The following is a 21,660-nucleotide window of genomic DNA, read 5'->3' as shown; positions in this document are numbered from 1 at the left end:
ACACATAGAGGAGAGGGCATGATGATTTTTAATGATAATGTTACAAACTCTGCGATGTGAATTCAATGTTTTTTGAATGAAAGAAACCGGATGAATTGAAGATTTCTACAACATCATTACAACCCTAATAAATCAATTTCGGTTGAATGGAGAAAAGATCATGGAGCAAAAAACAATGGAGTAATTTCTAAAAAGCCTCAACAAAAAATTCGGATATGTCATGGTGGTGATTAAAGAAGCCAAAGAACTTACCACACTTATGCTGAAAAACCTTAACGGCAACTGTAAGTCCCACATTGGTTGAGTAGGAGAACAAAGTATTTTCCTTTTAACAGGGTGGAAACATTTTCTACCAAGACGTTTTTCCTGGGCAAGTAATTCGCCTGGTTAAACAAAACTGTGAGTTCCTAAATGGGCAACCCATTGGTGGCAAAGCAGACAATATCTTAGTGAAGTTTACATGCGATGATACAAAGCCAGGGGTCGAGCCAGTGTGCTAGCGATGACGTTGGGCTCTTTAATGAGGGTGGAGATGTAAGTCCCACATCGGTTAAGTAAGCAAACAAAAGGGGGATGAAACCTTTTCTACAAAGGCACGTTTTTCCCGGGCGAGCAATTAATCAGGTGACAAGAAAACAGTTAGTTCTTAAAGGGCTACCAACTGAGAGCAAAGTGGACAATATCTTGGCATCGTTCACATGGGTTGTTACATCAACCCTAAACTTCCACGAATAAAGTATAAGGAAATTTGACAACAGTCGAAGTGAACAATTGTTTCATATTCAGACTACATCAAGATAGAATACAAACAAACCATTTGGCAGGGGCCAAGGAAAAATCACCTGAAAGGAATTTGGAAAAGAAAACTATGATGGAAGAGAAAGAGGATAAAATCTTTCACAATTCCAATGCTATCATAGAAAAAGGTTGGAAATGTAAGCAAAGATTATAAATAAGACTTGTAGACGATAATAGCAAGGGAAGTAGATGGTTGCCATTTCTATTAATCATGACTTTTACACGAGTAAATGAAATTGAATTAAAAATTTACCTGGATCTGATGTGATGTGAGATGAAGCCCTAGAATCCATATGCCAAGTTGGATCATTACTATTCAGATGAACTTGGTCCATTGTCTGAGCTAGTTTAGTTGGACCAAAACCACCAAAACCTACAAAGTATACCGTACCTGAGCTTGGTTCATTGGCTTGTGGTTGTTGGTTATTAGTAGTATAGGCCTATTAAGCAACTTATGATGTTGGGTTATTCTATCTATCAATAGTGCTGCTATGGGTTGGGTTATGGGCTTTGGCTAGGGTACGATGAGAGGTTGGTCCAGCCATTGTGCCAATAGTTAGGCAAAGACGTATAGGGCTACTGACCGTAGGATTGTTGATTACCACGACCCTAGACACGTTGATTGTGTTCCCTGCCATGGCATGATTGGCCACACCCATGACCCTTTTGGCGTTGTTAATATGACTAATATTGATGACTTCCATTACAATTTGCAAACTGGTTGGGTAGTTTAGAAGAGGGTGCCACCATTGCTGAATATGAATGAAGTTGATAGGCACTATGCCATTGTTGCTCTACATGTATCATACCACGAGTTTCATCCCGTTGTGGAAAACTTTGACTAATGATATTTCCAACCACCTTGACTAATGATGTCTCCAACCACATCAAACTCAGATTGAAGCCGATAAACTAGTTGCAATACGAGTTGATCTAGTGATTAACATCTCCGTTTTGATTTGTGGAATCCTTAAGCTTCTAGCAACATTCATCAATAAAAGAGCTAGGTTCATGCACTTGTGTGTGAGTGCAGGAGCCCTTGTACTCTTGTTATTGAGAATGATTATTTTAATCTTTTTCCGTATCATACATGGTTGCATCTGAAATCGCTAATCTCTACATATCCTAAAGTTTAAGGGAATATTATGTAATTAGCAAAAAGATAGTTTAGAGGTAGTTATGAAGTTAGAGGACTAAAGATGATAAAACAAAAGTTGGTAACCAACTCCCCTAAGGGAATCGACATGTCTCCTTGGAGACACCTCTTGATCGACGACAATTACATAGAGGGTAAGGGACGCACCTCTTCAACAACAATATCATCCACAAGATCAAAAGACACACCCGTTCGTGAAAAGACATGTCCCTACAATCGCACCTCTTGGATTCTATACATAGGGCATTAGATTTCATTTGTAAAAACATTACATGTGTTCAGAGATTCAAGTTATATTCAAGTTCAGTTTGTTTTATTCGATTGTTATAGAGATCAAAGATCATGTTCGCAACAATTGGTATCAGAGCATCATGCTCTAGGCGCAACAAATCGCAGGGTTTTCGTGATCAGGTTTTATTATTCTTTTTAATTCGCAAGTTAAGTTTTATTTTCGGTTCAAGGGTTTTGAACCAGTGGTTAGAAATCTAGGTTTTGATTTTGGGGTTTAGTGTGAATTAGATAGTTATATCTGTTCGGCTTTTACGCGTTGGATTATACGAGGGTTAAGGATTAGAGGTCTAGTGAAACCAAGAAAATAAAGTTTATTGAAAAGTGAAGATTGTTTGGTCAAAAGTTATGTTAGGAGCAACCGGACCAACTCCACAAAATTGTAATCCAAAAGAAAGGAAGTTCTCTTTCCCAGTTTCAATGTCCAATTTTGAAACCGGAAAACTATACGGTTTGGGTAATTCGCATCAAAATAATTTTAGAAACGAATGGACTTTGGGAAATGATTGAACCGGTAGAAAATGCACAATCGGATGTTAAGAAAGATAAGTCGGCAATTGCTTATCTCTTCCAAGAAATACAGATGTTGTATTGCAAGTTGCAAGATTGCAAAGGAAATTTTGGAAGACATAAAAAGAGGACACATTGGTGTTGATCAGGTATACAAGGCATACAAGGCTCGTTTGCATACACTGTTGTTAGAGTTCGAGTTGTTGCGAATGATGGAAGACGACACTGTGGATTCTTTCACAGAAAATTTAAACATTATTGCAACAATGGCAAGTGAATTAGGGACAACAATGAGTCAACCGACTCTGGTACGCAAACCCTTAAATGTCGTGCCAGATAAGTTTAGTTAGATTCTCGCCTCCATGGAACAATACTCCGATCTAGACACAATTACGCTAGAAGAAGTAGTCAGAAGGTTAAAGATTTATGAAGAAAGGCTAGGGTTAGAGAAAGGAAGCCCAGTAGATAGCCAAGATAGATTGATGTTTACACAGCATGACAACAACTCAGGCAGAGGAAGACAGTTCGGAAACCGCGAGCATGGCAGCTTCAACCAACCGCATGGAAATTGGTGAGACAATAAAAAACAAGAAAAGCACTAAGAACGAGGTATCTTCATACAGACCTAGAGGTGGAAATTCTAGGAATTGGAGGATGTTTGGAAGGAACCTATCACACCCAAGTAAGATCCAGTGCTTCAAGTGTCAAAAGTTCAGACACATTAAGAAAGACTGTCCCGAGAAAGATGTTGTAGAAGAATACTCAAATCTCGTCGAGGAAGACGAAGAACTCGTATTGCTAATGGTAATACAAGAAGAAAAAGTTGTTCAAGAAAGGGCTCTGTTAAACGAAGAGCGCATAGAACCAGTAAGGTATGCCATAGAAGATGAAAATCTATGGTACTTAGACAACTGGGCAAGTAACCACATGACAGGTGTGCGAAGTCACTTCAGAGAACTAGATGAAAAGTTGATGGGCAAGTACGTTACAGTGACAGGCCGCACGTCAAGATTAAAGGCATAGGTTCAATACTGCTAGAATATCTGAACAGAAGATTGTTTCTCAAGTATACTACATTCCAAATCTGAAAAACAACATATTGAGCCTCGGACAACTCACAGAAATTGGTTGCAAAGTAGTTATGGACAGAGACTTACTAACACTCCCCGACAGAAATAGTAAGTTACTAATGCGAGTCAGAAGAATGAAAAACAGGCTGTACAAAGTAAAATTGAAGATTGGAAGGCCAATCTGCCTGCTCTCAAACACAGAAGATTTAGTATGGTTATGGCACGCGAGGTTTGGCCATTTACATTTCGATGCTATTATAAAAAAAGACTCGGAAGAACTTGGTATATGTAGTTCCTCAAGTCATGATAGTCAAGTGCCTGACGCATGCTTATTAGGAAAACATAGTACGACACCATTTCCAAATCAGGCGAAATTCAGATCTTTAAAACCTCTGGATTTAATCTATGGAGATTTGTGTGGTCCTATATCCACACTAACACATGCTGGGAAGAAGTATGTATTTCTACTTGTAGATGACTTCACTCGCTACATGTGGGCATATCTACTAACTTCCAAGGATCAAGCATTTGAAACTTTCAAGCAGTTCAAGGAAAAGGTGGAGATAGAAACACAAACCAAGTTAAAGATGCTAAGGACAGACAGAGGAGGAGAATCATCATTGGCTAAATTCAACAAGTATTGCAAAGACAACGACATAGCGAGACAACTTACAGTGTTGTATTCTCCACACTAAAATGGAGTAGTGGAAAGAAGGAACAAGACGATGTTGTCAACTACTCGCAGTATGCTCAAGGCAATGAACATGCCACATAATTTTTGGGGTGAAGCAATAAGACATACGATATACGTATTAAATAGAATTCCAACAAAAGCTTTGGTGAAAAAGATCCCGTAGGAAGCTTTGAAAGGAAGAAAGCCGAATCTTGAACACTTAAAGGTTTTTGGCTGCACAACATACGCTAAGGTGTTACCACTTCAACAAAAAGAAGTTAGATGATAGAAGTGCACCTATGATATATCTTGGAATAGAAAAAGGATCTAAGGCATACAAATTATATGATCCGGCAAAGAATAAGATATTTGTCAGTAGAGATGTAAAGTTCATGGAAGGTCAACCATGGAACTAGAATGCTTATATAGAAACAGTAGATTCAGGAAATCTTGAATGGACAAACGTTGTCATTCAAGAAGATTACAACCCAGTAGAGTTGGAAGAAAATGCACCATGTAGTCCTGATAGTAGCGGGCCACATCATCAAGATTCAGGAGTAGATTAGACAGAAGAACTAGACTCCTTTGTAACTCCGCCAGCACATTCATACAATTAGAAATCATCAGGAATTCAAGTAGAATATCAAGTAGAGGAGGATCTACATCTGAAAGTTCAACAGGGAGTATTAGTGACACTCCATCAAAACTGAGAAGTCTCGAAGAACTATACAAAGAGACGGAGGAAATTCAAGTACATCCACAAGAATTACTGCTTGCTGAAGAAGAACCAAGGAATTACAAGGAAGTACCTAATGACAAAAAATGTATTGAAGCAATGAAGGCTAAGTTAGACTCGATAAACAAAAATAACACTTGGAGATTGACAGAGTTGCCAAGAGATCACAAGGCAATAGGTTTAAAGTGGGTATTCAAGACTAAGAAAGATGCAAATGGAGAAGATGTTAGATATAAAGTTAGGCTGGTAGCAAAAGGTTATGTTCAACAACATGGAATAGATTTTGATCATGTATTTGCACCAGTAGCACGCATAGAGACAGTTCAACTAATGTTGGCTTTCGCAGCATATCAAGGTTGGGAGGTACATCACTTGGACATGAAGTCTACATTCTTACACGGAGATCTCAAGGAGGAAGTCTATGTCTTACAACCGGAAGGATTTGTAAAGCCATGAGATGAAGGAAAGGTTTACAAACTATTAAAAGCTCTGTGTGGATTAAGACGAGCACCACGTGCTTGGAATACGAAGTTAGATCAAACCTAAAGTCACTTAACTTCAAGAAATGCACTTTAAAGCAAGCAATCTATACAAGGACAAGTAAGACTTCTATACTGATAGTGGGAGTTTACGTTGATTATTTGATATTCACTGGAACATCAAGAAAGGAGATAGATATTTTCAAGTCTCAGATAGAGAACAAGTTTGAAATGAACAATCTAGGATTATTAGCATACTATCTGGGAATAGAAGGTGTTCAAGTAGGAGGTGAGATAGCCATCAAGCAGACAGACTATATTAACAAGATACTCAAAGACGCTGATATGTTAACCTGCAATGACACAAAGAGTCCTATGAATCTAGGAACACAGTTAACAAAGACTGAAGAAAGAGATCTAGTTGATGCAACGCATTACAGAAGCCTGATAGGTTCTCTCAGGTACTTATTGCATACAAGGCCAGATCTATGTTACCCGGTCAGTATGCTTAGTAGATTCATGGAAGAACTAAAGGAGCATCACTTGAAAGCAGTGAAGCAGGTACTACTACGTTATATCAAAGGAACTAAAGAGTATGAGATCATCTACAAGAAGCAAGGAGGATGTAAGATCACATGTTATAGTGATAGCAGTTATGGAGTTAACACAGACCAAGGAAAAGGTACCACCGGTCTGGTATTCTACTTTGGAGAATCACCTATAACCTAGTGCACACAAAAGCAACAGACAGTGGCATTCTCATCATGTGAATCAGAACTCATGACAGCCACTACAGCAACATGCCAAGCACTATGGCTTAAAAGATTGCCAAGTGAAGTTGCAGGCTGGAAGGAAGAAAAGATAACACTAAGGGTGGATAATGTTTCTACAATAGAATTCATCAGAAATCCATTCATTCATGGAAGAAGCAAGCACATTGATACAAACTACCATTTTATAAGAGAATGCGTGGCGAACGAACACATCTATGTGGAACACATCAGTGGAGAACTACAACGGGCAGACATATTAACAAAGGCACTAGCATGGGTCAAGTTTGCAACAATGCGAGAATTGCTCGGAGTTCAAGATCTATAACAACTTAAGGATGTTCATGAATAGAGATGAATGAAATACTAATCCCATCACATGCAAGTGCAGGGTTATTATGTATATAGTATAAAGATAGTTTAGAAGGTAGTTATGAAGTTCGGGGACCAAAGGTGTCAAGTCAGAAGTTTGTAACCAACACCCCAAGGGAATCGACATCTCCCTTGGGTCGCACTCTTTCGGTCGGCGGCAGCAAAGGAAGAAGGAAGGGACGTGACTTTTGGTCCAAGAGACATACCTTTTCACATACAATCTCAACCACAACATCTAGAGACACGACTCTTCATCAAAGGACACGTCCATTCACTCGCATCCACTAGAAACTACAAATAGGGATAGATTTCTAGTTATATGAAAGTTTAGTTTTATCATTTACATTCTAGAGATCAAAGATCATTCTGGGCAACATAGTTGTCCATCTCTATGTATATACGCTGATAAAGGGTCCTAGTTGATTACTATGTATATGTATACCTTGACCTTCTTTTGGTTGTTGCGTTGATTAATTACATTGATGCATGTATACATTCTAAACAGGTGTGTGTAGATATTCTCCAAGGGATCTTGACATCAAAGGAACTAGAGGAACAAATGGCTCTCAACACAAAATCATTGCAGGGACAAATGTCTCTCAACACGAAATCAATATCTCTGATGAAGAAGTCATCAGCCAACCTAGCTTACTACATCGGCTATGTTGGATCTTACTACAGTTTTTCGGTATGCAAACCATAGTTCTGGCACAAATGCATTTCTCTTCTTGGAATTTTTATATTAAATAAAGTGATTTTATGTAAATATACGTGTTTAATTTTACTTGCAGTGCCCGATATCAAGAATTTGCATGACAGAAAGTTAATAAACCATGAAGCAAATAAACTCCTCATCCTCATTTGCAAGGAAATAAAAGGTGTGAGTGACTCAAAGCTTGACATGATGGAAATAGACAAAGCAGTGATGACTGCAATTAAGTATGGAATAGTTGAGTTCGTCAATGAACTACTAAATTACAATCCAGACTTCATATGGAGGGAAGACAAAAGAGGAAGATCGATCTTTTCACATGCAATTGTTCTTCGCAACGAAAAGATATTTAGTCTTTTTTATAGATTGGGAACAAAGAAGAGCATAGTGGCAAGTCGACACGATATATTTAAGAATAATTTTCTACACCTTGCTGCTAAGCTCTCTCCTCCAGCTCATCTTGAGCATATTTCAGGGCCTGCGTTACAAATGCAGAGGGAACTGCAGTGGTATAAGGTAGAACAAAATTTGTCTCTCGGTTCCTTTGGGTACCTTTTGGAATGTTTTATATGAAACTTTTAAAATTAACTCTATTAGTCTAACAAACATTTTAGGAGGTGGAAAGGTTAGTACAACCCAACTACAAAGATCATCTCAATGAAAGCCATAGAAAGCCTCGCACTTTATTCAGTGAAGAACACAAGGATCTAGCAAATGAAGGCCAAAAATGGATGAAGAACACTGCAGGATCATGTATGGTTGTAGGAACTCTTATTGCTGCAGTCATGTTCACAACTGCCTTCACTATACCTGGTGGGAATGACGATGACACTGGCCTACCTGTAATGTTAAACACCAACAAAACTGACAGGCACTCATTCTTGGTATTTATCATATCAAATGGAGTCGCTCTCTTCACATCATCAACTTCTGTGCTGATGTTCTTAGGAATTCTCACTGCACGATACGGAGAGGATGATTTTCTTGTTTCCTTGCCCACCAAATTGATCATTGGAATGGCATGCCTTTTCTTCTCTATAGTTACCATGATGATTTCTTTTGGTGCTGCAATGTTTCTTATGCTCCATAAGACGCTACCGTGGGTGTGCATGCCTCTGGTTCTTATATCTACTATCCCAGTTGTTCTCTTCTCTGCCCTTGAGTTTCCTCTCCTAATTGAAATGATCATTCGTACCTATGGAGCTACAATTTTTGACAAACATGATAAACATGACTCCATCATCAAGAAAATTTTTCAATGCGTCCTACTACAATATAGAGGGCTTTCAACGACCGACATATCTAATGAAGATCCCCCACAAAAGGGCAAGTCACCGTTAATCTGTCCGTAAAGGTATGTCATCAAACATAGTGTGGGTAAATAAATTACCAAGAGATCATTGCCAAGCATTTCGTTGTCCAAACAATTAGCATAATTATGATTTAACTTAAGTTTTTATGTAATTAGTTGTATGATTGTTTTAACCTAATTTTAGGTAGTTATGTTAGTTAATTACCCATCCAGTGCGAATGAAGGGATCATGCACCTCATTTCTAGAAACCTTTATCAGTTGTATAAACTCTGTCTGTACATCGCTTTCTACCAAATTGAACCAATCAAAGGCGTATACGATTGATTTCTGACTCGAATCAAGAACACGATTATCTTCATGAGTTGAATTCATCGGACCATTGGTTAATCATTCTCAACGAACACCTGTTTTCATATGTTCTATCCTAAATCGTTGAAATCTATTTTTATCAATTAAACCTACCACAATCGATAGATTATTCGATTGCTGTTGTACGGAACTGAAGACAAACCATGGATAATTGGAACAAATTAAACTATCACTTGGATTCTTTTTTTTTTAACCAGATCAATATTTACCGGATATAAAAACCAGATGCAAAGAAACTTTTTATAAAAAAAGAACAAATCGGAAATCAAGTATTTGTAAAACCATATCGATTTAAACCCTTGATTTACTTACTAAACTCTAATCATTGGACAAGTGTTGATAAAATTCTCAAATTAGTCACACTCCTGTGACTTTCGTCCGATAGAAAACAGAACCAATGGCAGGAACCATTTAAAAAAAGAATAGAACCAAATTGGGTCTGTACAAACCCATCTTTTAGAACAACAATATTTTTATGTGAACTTTGGAAAAGGTCTATATTGTTTTGTCGTAGAAAGTCAAATGCTAATTCAATTTTGATAACCAAATCAAATTTAAAAAAATAATAAGTCTTGAAATATAAGAGGACCCGGGGTGGACGCGTGATACCCAAAGTTCACATGTGGAACTTATCCAAAACACCGCTGCCGCCATGAAAAAATCACGCGTGCATTTTGTAACGCGTCGAGTTTCTGACGCGTTGAAAACTCAAAAAACTCGCTGTTTTTGACTGTTGGGGGGCTTGCATATTTGAAAGATTTTTATATAAATCCACAATACATTTTTCCAACTCAATCCAAAAAATCAGAAAATTCTCCATCTCAATCCAAAAAATAATTCAACTCAATCCAAAAAAACTTCCAACAAAGATGGAAGGTTCAAGCAGGAGAGGTTCGGGTTCTAGCAAAAGAGGTTCGGGTTCGAAGAAAAATCCCATACGACCCAAGGTTCGAGCGAAACTTGGCGAGCCGGCGCGCTTTAGGTTGCAAGACGAACCCGACCAAAACCCACATTTTCAAACCCAATGATTTCCAACATTTCAAACCCAACAATTGTAACACCCCGTGTTTCGAAAGTCAAAGTCAAAGTCAAGATTGAAGTCAAAGGGAGACAAGATTGCTAATTGTGATCAGTCTCTCCTTGCACAATTCCTGTTTTGATTTCTTTGACTTGTAGATAGTATTTTTACGCTTTTACGTTAGTTGTATTATGTGGAATATCTATTACTAATCGAGGTTTATTTGATGTGTATCGCATGTTTTTATCGCTTATCGCTTATCGCAATCGCACTCGCAACTCGAATTACACATTCTGGTTATTGTACTTATGTGTGTGTGCCTTTTATGTGTTACTTGTGCATCTTTATTTATGTTATGTGGTGGTGATTAATCGAAACTCAATCGCAATCAAATCGCAAACGATGAACGCAAGTTAAATTAGGATGATTGTATGTTGATATAGTAGTAGGGATTAAAAGTAATTTGGATAGGAAACTCCATCGCATTGCAACGCTCAACACGCGAATCGAAATCGCAAAACTCGTCGCGCGAATCACTCCAATCGAGTGGCCAGCCGATCGAGCTGCCACCCGATCGAGGTGCCACTCGATCGAGCTGCCACCCGATCGGGTTGCCACCCGATCGACCAGCCACTTATTCCCCTTTCCATTTATGGAAACCCTATAAATACCCCATATGTCAACCTCACTTGATGTTGACAACTCTCTCTCTCTTCTCACTCGTTCTAGCCGCTATTTCTTCAGATCTCTCGCGATTCTTGTAAGTTTTCAACCTTAATCTTGTACTTTCTTGATCCACACGCACTCCTACACCTTTCTATCTTTTGAATCTTAACTTTTAACCGTGAAATCACTAGATTTGAGGTGTTCTAGGATGATGTCATCATGGTGTTCATGAGAACTTCATGTTTTGGCTTCAATCCACCAAGAACAACGTAGATCTGAACGATTTCCACATGAATAAACAAAGATCTTTCATAGATCTGAATATATTCATGGTGAAAAGGATTGAAGGCTGGTTTTCCAACCTTCTTTCAACTCTTTTACACTCAATGCACTCAAAACCGATAGAATCGGAGCTCGTTCTAACCTTCTACTCCTACTTGTTGATGTGTTGGTTAAAGAACTGGTTTCTATCCACGAGAATACTGATTTCGGGTTAAACATGAAACACCATCTTGAACAGTTAACTGGTCGGACTAGGGTGGTTCCTGTCCGATCGGGTCACTAAGACTTGACGAGATTTCTGTTGTTTAGCACTTTATCAATTCGTCTCGAGAAAACTGCAAACTATCAAAACAACCAAGGAAGAAGACGACCAGGTCATCTGGGACGGATTGTCGTCCGATCGGATTACCACCCGAACGGACTGCCACCCGATCGGATTGCACCTTGGGTCCCACACATAAATTTTATTTCAAACTTTTGAGGTTTGGAACATTGAACGGATTGCCGTCCGTTCGAGTTGCCACCCGATCGGATTACCACTCGACCATGTGATGTTCTGACTTCAACACTTAATCAATTTTCAACATGTTCAATGCATACGGATTGCCACCCGATCGGATTGTCATCCGATCGAGTGACCGTCCTGCGGTGAACTTGTTCTCAACCTAAGAAGCCTCGCCAATCGGATTACTGGCCGATCGAACAACCGTTCGATCGACCGACCTGAAAGGTAGAGATACTTCTCTATTTTCTAAATGCTACAACGAAAACTTCAAAAGACAAGTCATCATACACAAACACATCCGTCCCAAATGAGATGACTATCCAATCGAGTGGCCACCCGATCGGGTGACCACCCGATCGGATTGCTGTCCGATCCTTTGACACATGTATTGTTTTACGCGCCGCTTATTGTTTATGTTATCGTTTTGCTCAATCTATCTTACTCTCTAGCGCTCCCTTCAATCCATCATCGCTGTGAGTATACTCGATCCCTTTTTGCTTTACGCACTTTTGGGTGTTACATACGTTACTTAATCTAAATCACATCGAACACACTACGCATTACTTTAACGCTAACCGTTACCGCATGTTATACATGATTTAATGAATGCTTGTTTGTCATTTTTACACATGGAATGCTGTCTACCTGCCTTAGCAACAATAGTACTATAGTTTGGACTCAGCACCTGTTCACTCAGGGGTTGTTAAGGACAATTTGTTACATGGCTCACAGTGGTGAGTGTGTATTACGAACTGCCTTGGGCACTCAACCCGCAGTCATTGGTATCGATAGGTTCATGTCGATAATTAACATGCCTCATTTTACACTGTGTACGTGTTGGTTATGCATAACAATTTCGAACTCTATTATATCTATTAAACTTGTATGCTCACCTTTACACTATGTGTATTGACTTTTACTTTAACGTATGTGGCAGGTGCTTAGGATGTTTATATACTTGGCTTGCTGTGAAATCGAGGCTAGGAAAGGTCTAGAAACAAATAAATGAATTGTCTGTATTTGAAATCTGAGTTGTCGGAACAGAACAATTTGACTAGATCTTGTCTGTAATAATTATGTTATCTTTTATGTCATGGTATGGGACATGATGCTTTAAATAATTGGTAATTATAGTTGTTATGGAAACTTCTGGACAATCTGTTTCGCTCAGTGCCACGCCCCGATGTTTCCGCCATCGGTTGGGGTGTGACAGAGTGGTATGAGAGCCATAACTATAGGGAATTAGGCAAGACTCGACCTAGTCCGGATCGATGTCATAGAAGCGACCTAATCTATAGTTTGGTACCAACAGACCGACTTGTGCGTACCCTTAGGGGTGCTGTACGAGCTTACTTGCGATTTCTCGCTATTCTCGTCTACGCTACGCTACACTATCACTACACTTTAATTTTCGAAAATGAACCGGTGATTAGGTCGAGATTAGGTGTGAAAACCGCAAACTCTCGACTGAATTGCTTATTCGACCCGCATCTTTATCTATAAACAGGAGAATTTGTGTTGAATCAGGAGTGAAAACCGCATAATCCTTCTTTAATTTATCAAAACAGGAACAAAGTTGTTAAGTCAGGGGTGAAACCCGAACCTTGACGACTTGTTCCGATCTCATTTTGGTTTTACAAAACTCTCACCAAAGTCTCGATGGATTCCAAGGACTCGAGTGCTTGAATAGCCGAAAGGATAAGTGCCATTCATCGCATGTCGGTGATAGAGCACAGTCTATTAGGTCAACAAGCACTTTTGGTGCATCCTTGTGAATAGTCGAACCACTTTGGATAGTTAATGTCTATTGAGCCTGAGATAGTCTACTCTCGATTTTTATGTGTTTCAATTCTAAGCTCGCTACTGTCGACTATGATATTCGTCGATTTTATGTGGATTTTAGGTGTTTTATGTGACTTTATGTGTTTATTGTTGGCATGTTGACGTACTACCGGTTTCGATTTAATGCTTTTGCTTCGCATAACACGCACTACACACTGCACTCGCCAACAAATCGCTATTTATGGTCGACCGCATGCTATGTTACGCGCTTATACTATACTATTTGCTGTTTATTCGCGAACGCTATTCTCAAACACTCGCGGACTTTGAATGATAGGTTTTTGTATTCTGACTGCCTCTTGTGTTTATGTGCTTTTGTGTCTCTGTGCTTTACGTGCTTATGTGCTTCTGTGCTTATGTGAATCTGTGATTATGTGCCTATGTGTTACGTGATTGTATTCCTGAGCGTTAGTAGTACTAGATGTGTGAGGTGAGATTCGACCATACTGTGTCTGAGTCCTATGGTGATGTCTGTTGCAGACAATGTCGTCATCCGGATGCCGTCACTCGCGCGTTGCTCGCCAAAACCAGAAAGACAAACGCCTTGCTGCTCTCATTGCCAAACAAATGGCAAAGGCTGTTCCTCAGATCGTGAGTGAACTATACGAGAACATGAGCAAATCGTCCGAAGAATCCAAGACTGAAACCCCTAAAGCTGCTTTCAGCTTCAAGCAGTTTAAAGCTTGCGGACCGAAAGAATTCACTGGCGAAAATGGCCCTACGACCTTATTTCAATGGTTTGATTCGATCGAGGTCACCCTGGGTCAGAGTGGATGTCCTGACAATCTCCGCACTATGAATGCTACCGGTGTCTTCCAGTCCTGCGCTTTAGACTGGTGGACGGCAAAGAGGAACAAACAAGGAAACGACGCAGCTTATGGTCTATCATGTGATGAGTTGAAGAACGTTATGCTCGAAGAGTTCTGCCCTCCCCATGAGCGCCAAAAGCTGGAGGATGAATTCTGGCATCTGAAGCAGAAGGATGATGACAAACCTGCTTTGACTGCTCGCTTCAAGCAGCTCAGTATTATCTGCCCTGACCAAGTCAAGACTACTGACATGACGATCAAGAAGTACATCCGCGGTCTGCCGGATTGTGTTGTAGATTTTGTGCATGAGCAACAATCGAGGAAACCTACCTGCTTGCCGCCAAGATCAATGACAAGCGAGTCAAAGCTGGCTACTTGGATAAAGCCACCAAAAACCTACACCAAGCTACAGCCGCACCAACTGCCGACAACGCCGCCGCTTCTCAATAATCAAAGTCCTCTCGTCGCAAGAGGAAGAACAACAACAGTAGCTCCAGCAACAAGAACTGTGTTGTCACTACCACTGCTGCCCCGCTTCAAGCCGTACCGGCTCAATAGCCATCTCAGCACCGATCAGCTCCAGCACCAGTTACTTATGCACTGCCTGCAAAGCGTGCATACATTGGCCCTCACCCTGCATGCATGACATGTACTTATCATCATCCGGTGGGTATCGACTGCTGATTTTGCGTGCACTGCAATATGTACGGCCACTTCACCGCTAATTGCCGTACTGGTCCTCTACAAGCACCAGCTCAAGCTACTGCTCACCAAGCTCCACTTCCAGCTCCCCAAGGCCAACAAGCGGCTCAGGCACCCGCGATCAACGCCAGAGTCTGCTTCGCATGTGGTGATCCCAACCACTTCACAAGCATGTGCCCGAACAGGGTTGTTAAACAAGAGCCCCAGTAGCAGCAGACTCAGCAACAGCAACATCAGCTGTCACGGCCCTCGGCCCTGGTTTGACCCGGTCCAGAGCCGCGAGGCAGGAAATCCCGTGGTATTTAATTTAAGCGACAGCGAAAGTCTTTAATACAGGATCTTTTAATATCAAAAATGCTCGTTTACTTTTATTACGTAATTTAGGGATAAAACCCCGTAATTTACAATAAAGCGCTTTCACTGGGAAATCTTTATTTTACAAAACATGTTTCTTTATTTATTTATATTGAGCCATTTCTCTAAGCTTGTAGTGCTTCACAGCACTTTTCTTTGCTCACAACAGATCACCTGAAACATGTTTGAAAAAGGTTTTGTCAGCGGGGAAATACTGAGTGAATCATTCAGTTTACTGAAAATGACACATTTGTTATAATTTACAATATTAAGAGCGATTACAATGTTTTAATGTCAACCAACTACCCACATTATTTGTCACTCGACCCATTGGCCCTCATTGTCCAATGGTGTCTGTGACTATGGTCATATCACCCATTGGCTAACTCGTTGTCCAATGGTGAAGATTATCAAGTAATGTATACAAAACCCCACATACCGGCTGTAATTTGGTGATTACAAAGACTTAATCCCTGTAATTATAACTTTGAAAATAACTTAGAGTTTTGTAAAATAGTTGATAAAAAGAGAATGACTCACATTGCAGATTTAACGAGCAGTGTATAAGCCTACTGATTAGCCTTGATCAACCTAATTTAATTAACAATGCACACAAACTGGGTTAGTAACTAATACAACATTTACGACAATTCATGAGATTAAACCCTCACAACGATTGACAAAGTGCGATACTTAAACATCCAGCGGATTCACAACGAATGACAGAGTATAGCCCGAGTTCGGGCAGCACTCAAACATCCTGTCGGAATCACGACGAATGACAATGTATGAACCCTAATTTGAGCAGCACTTAAACATTCGTTGGATAGTTTCAATCGATCGGACGTTGAATCGTAATAGCGATCGAGTTAATACCCGGTATCGTGGCGGCGCCTCGCTATACTAATTGAAAATTCGACTTTAAAGTGGTGAGAATTCGTTTTCTGAGAATTTTATCGACACTAGTGAACTGTGCATGCAACAGGCTATTTATAGCTGAAATTGGGGTTTTACGCGGCCCACGTAAACCCTCATGTAACACTTACGCGGCCCGCCTAGCCGCCCAGTCTAGGCGTAGGCTTGATTGGTCATTCGTAGGTCCCCCAGCTGGTCAACACGTGGCCCCAGCATACTTATCCGGTCAACCTTAAGTTGACGCGGCCCGCGTAAGACCTGGATTGTCTTTTACGCGGCCCGACTAAGACCCTTAAACGTTTATCTGATAACTTCCTAGTTGACACGGCCCGCATAAGGCTATGCTCAACCTTTTCGCGGCCCGCCTGAAACTCAAGAACTTTGTTTTCTTGATTTTTCATGTACAATAAGGTTTTAGAGGCCCAGGGTTTGTATTTATAGGTTAGTTAGGGACATTTTTGAAGGTCTTTACATTCTCCCTACCTTAATTAAAATCTCGTCCTCGAGATTTATTGAAATAAGTGTGGATATTTGCGTTTCATCTCTGATTCCAGCTCCCAAGTATACTCCGGTCCTCTCTTTGAATCCCACTTGACTTTGACCAGCACTAGGTGCTTGTGTTTGAGAAACTTGACTTTCTTGTCTTCTATTTGCAGTGGTTTCTCTACAAATTTTAACTTTTCGTTTACCTCTATTTCTGGAAGAGGTACTACCAGGGATTCATTTGATAAACATTTCTTGAGATTGGATACATGAAATACATCATGTACTCCAGCTAATTCTTCTGGTAGTTGTAAACGATAAGCAACTGGTCCTATTCGTTGGTTTACTGGAAATGGTCTGACGTACCTTGGACTCAGTTTTCCTTTCTTACCGAATCGTACTACTCATTTCCAAGGAGAGACTTTCAAAAGTACTTTGTCTCCGACTTGAAACTCTAGTGGCTTGTGGCGATTGTCTGCATAGCTTTTCTGGCGATCTCTAGCAGCCTTCAGTCTTTCTTTGATTTAAGTTATCTTGTCAGTGGTTTCTTGCACAATTTCAAGACCTGATAATTGACTTTCTCCTATTTCTGCCCAACAAACTGGAGTTCTGCACTTGCGTCCATACAGTGCTTCGAATGGGGCAGCTTCGATGCTTGAATGATAACTATTGTTATAGGAGAATTCAATTAAGGGTAAGTGGTTATCCCAATTACCACCAAAATCAATTACACAGGCTCGGAGCATGTCTTCCAGGATTTGTATCGTCCTTTCACTTTGTCCGTCTGTTTGAGGATGATATGTCGTACTTAAATTTAGTCGGGTTCCCATTGCTCTCTAGAAACTAGTCCAGAAATGGGAAGTGAAGTGACTATCGCTATCCGATACGATGGAGAGTGGAACTCCATGTAAGGATACCACTTCGTCTATGTACAACTTTGCTAACCTTTCCATGCTAAAGGTTTCTTTCATGGGTAGAAAATGAGCTGATTTGGTTAATCGATCCACAATTACCCAAATTGCATCATTGCCTTTTCTGGTTTTGGGTAAGTTAGTAACAAAATCCATTGTTATGAGTTCCCATTTCCATACAGGCATTTCTAATTGTTGGAGTAACCCTGAAGGTTTCTGGTGTTCTGCCTTAACTTGTGAACAAGTAAGACACTTAAATACATAACTAGCTATATCCTTTTTCATTCCTATCCACCAGAAATTATTCCTTAAATCTTGGTACATCTTATTGTTACCTGGGTGCATGGTATACCTAGATTTATGAGCTTCTTCTAAAATCTTATTTCTTAATTCTCCCTGCTTAGGTACCCAAATTCGTTTCTTGTGGAATCTCCAAATTCCATCATTTCCTTGCTCTAGTTCCTTTACATAACCTTTCATTCCTTCAGCATCGTCCTTGATTGATGTTTCCTGACTTTCTTCAGTTGTTCCATTAAATCTAATTGTAGATTTAATCTAAGCACACGAACTCGTCGTTGCTTTTCATGATACTTACGACTTAAGGCGTCTGCCACTACGTTTGCCATTCCCTCGTGATATTGAATATCACAGTCGTAATCGCTTAGGATTTCCATCCATCTTCTTTGCCTCATGTTTAACTCTTTTTGCCCAAATATGTACCTTTGACTTTTATGATCTGTATAAACAGTAAATTTACTTCCATACAGATAATGTCTCCAAATTTTAAGGGCAAAAATTATTGATCCTAATTCTAAATCATGAGTAGTATAATTTTTTTCGTGCTATTTCAACTACCTGGAGGCATACGCAATTACCTTCTTGCGTTGCATCAGTACACATCCAAATCCTAATTTTGAAGCATCACAATATACTTCAAAATCTTCTGTCCCTTCGGGCAAGGCTAAAATTGGAGCATTTGTCAATCTTTGCTTTAAGATTTTAAAAGCTTCTTCTTGTCTAGGTCCCCATTCAAACTTAATTGCTTTATAGGTGAGCTTGGTCAAGGGTACAACTATCTTGGAAAAATCCTTAATAAAGCGTCTATAGTATCCAGCTAAGCCTAGAAAACTTCTAATTTCCATAGCCGTTTGCGGGACCTTCCATTTGGTGATTGCTTCTATTTTAGCAGGATCTACGTGAATTCCTTCGTGATTCACCATGTGACCTAAAAATTGTACTTCTTGCAGCCAGAATTCACACTTCGAGAATTTGGCGTAAAGCTTTTCCTTTCTTAACACAGTTAAGAGTGCATGTAGGTGCTCACAATGTTCTTCCTGACTTTTGGAATAAATAAGTATATCATCAATGAAGACAATTACAAATTTATCCAAGTATGGTTTACAAATCCGATTCATCATGTCCATGAATGCTGCAGGAGCATTTGTGAGTCCGAAGGGTATGACTGTAAACTCATAATGACCATACCTAGTTCTGAAAGCAGTTTTAGGTATATCTTCCTCTTGTACTTTCAATTGATGGTATCCGGATCGTAAGTCTATTTTAGAAAAATACTTAGCTCCTTGCAACTGATCAAAAAGGTCATCAATCCGAGGTAATGGGTATCTATTCTTAATTGTAACCTTGTTTAATTCCCTATAATCGATACACATTCTCGTGGATCCGTCCTTCTTCTTAACAAACAACACTGGAGCTCCCCAAGGGGATGAGCTAGGTTGTATAAATCCTTTGCTTAGTAATTCATCTAACTGCTTCTTCAGTTCTAGCATTTCGGTGGGTGCTAATCGATAAGGTGCCTTGGCTATTGGTGTAGTACCATGAATTAGATGAATTCTAAACTCTACTTCTCTATCAGGTGGTAACCCAGGTAATTCTTCTGGAAAGACATCTGGGTATTCTGAGACTACACGGATGTCCTGAAGCTCCTTACTTTTAGTGTTAATGATTACGGAAATCATATACACTACTTCTTGTTTTCTTGAATAACTAGCCAACTTCATTACTGAAATGAATTTTAGTGGCTTTCGAGGTTTATCTCCTTTAATTAAAATTACCTCTCCTGTGGGGGTACGAATTTCTACGGAATTCTTATCACACAGGATTCGAGCATGGTTGGCTACCAACCAATCCATTCCTAACACCACATCGAATCCGGCTAATTTCATAGGTAACAGGTTGGCATAAAACTTATGGCCTAATAGTTCTATCTTTCCTTCTTGCAAAAACTTATTTATGTTAACAGAATTCCCATCTGCCGTTTCGACTGTAAAAATCTGCCTAAGGGTGGTTAAGGGTAAATTAAGAGCTTGGCAGAATGAAGTATTGATAAAACTTTGGTTTGCACCAGAGTCAAATAATACTTTTGCAAACACGTCATGAACTAAGAACGTACCAGCTATCACATCTGGAATGAGTTCTGCTTCCTGGGTGGTCAGCTGGAATGCTCTAGCATTTTTCTTAGTAGCTCTGTCAGCTGGTTTGCCGTTGTTATCTGCTAGTTTAACCAATTTAGGACATTCGGATTTGAAATGCCCAGCTTCTCCGCAGTTATAGCAGATCCTAGTCTTTTTCCTACAATCTTCCTCACGATGTCCTATCATTTTGCAAAAATTGCAGGTTACATTGCATCTTCCAAAATGTTTCCTTTTGCAATTTCTGAAGAATGGCAGGGTTGAAGATTGCCATGTTCCTCTTCTTTTGAAGTTGTTATTATTACCTGCACGAAATCCTTGGGTAATCTTCTGAGCCAATTCCTTCTTCTTGTTTTCATCTCTTGTGCGTACCAGTTCATCGGTTAGAGTGTTAGCTAATTCCACAGCATCGTCAATAGTACGAGGTCTCGCAGCCTTAACGATGTTACAGATTTCACTAATTAGTCCCCAAATATAGCTAGAAATGAGCACTGGTTCTGGCGAAGCCAGTGTTGGTACCACTCTAGCATATTCAAAGAATGTCAAAGTATAACCGCGACAATCTACACCCGTCATACGATGATTTAGGAACTTATTTATCATTTGATCTTTTTCATATTCGGGACAGAATTTTCTTTCTACAAGACTCTTAAATTCTTCCCAGTTCATAGCATAGGCCATCCTTCTTCCTTTTGCTTGTAGTACCGTGTTCCCACATTCTAGCGCCCCTTCTTTGAACAAATTTGACGCATACATAACCTGATCGTCCACGTCACATTTACTTATTGCAATTACTACTTCGGTTTTCTCTAACCATCGCAGTGTTGCAGTGGCTCCTTCATTACCTGCAAATTCTGCTGGTTTACAGGCAAGGAATTCTTTGTAAGTGCAACCAGGCGTTGCAACTTTCATTTTCTTAGGAAGTGGGGCCTGCCGTGGATTATTATTATTGTCATAATTGCCACCTCCATTTATGCTATTACTGCCGTTATCTTCCGGAGTACGTTTACTAGGAATGATTTGTTGTGGTTCAGCAGGTTTCTGAGCAGCAGCCAGGATTGCTGGAATATCATTGGCTATCCCTTGAGCTACGATATTTTCGATATCTTGCCTAGTCATATATTGATTTTCCTGATTTTGCTCAGATTGGTTTACTTCATTTACTGGTTCATTAGCGTTTTCCATCTGTTTATTATTGTAAGTGTAGCTTATTAGTGTCAAATAATTGATAATCAAATATATAGATTAAACACAAAACTTTTACAACACGCATATATAGCCAAAATTGTCGATTTCTCGACTTCTATTTTTTTATATAGATTATATAGACATCCATACACACTGTTTATCTTACAATGTTTTATTTCCTATTTTACAGTTTTATATGTTTGTTACTACTTGCTATTATACAACCACAGTTTCCTAACCCACTATTTCTTTGTCAACTGATATTTCAATAGCGACGCTCCCTTTCGTCGTATTTCCAGCAGATTTTCCC

At 39.6% G+C, this 21,660-nt stretch overlaps 1 protein-coding gene across 1 annotated transcript in view; it reads left to right on the top strand.

The window, feature by feature from the left end:
* The window catches only part of LOC110890764, a 29,449-nt gene extending 20,372 nt beyond the window's left edge, over window positions 1-9,077 (top strand). Inside the window, exons 4-6 of the mRNA XM_022138390.2 lie at window positions 7,358-7,540; window positions 7,644-8,080; window positions 8,179-9,077. Of these exons, the coding sequence (XP_021994082.1) occupies window positions 7,358-7,540; window positions 7,644-8,080; window positions 8,179-8,916 (1,358 nt within the window). The 3' untranslated portion in view covers window positions 8,917-9,077. The remainder of the gene's footprint in view (window positions 1-7,357; window positions 7,541-7,643; window positions 8,081-8,178) is intronic.
* The last annotated feature ends 12,583 nt before the right edge of the window (window positions 9,078-21,660 follow it).

The sequence above is a fragment of the Helianthus annuus genome, chromosome 4 (assembly GCF_002127325.2).
Source record: "Helianthus annuus cultivar XRQ/B chromosome 4, HanXRQr2.0-SUNRISE, whole genome shotgun sequence".
NCBI classification, from domain to species: Eukaryota; Viridiplantae; Streptophyta; class Magnoliopsida; order Asterales; family Asteraceae; genus Helianthus; species Helianthus annuus.
This window is presented reverse-complemented; position numbering and strand designations above follow the sequence as displayed.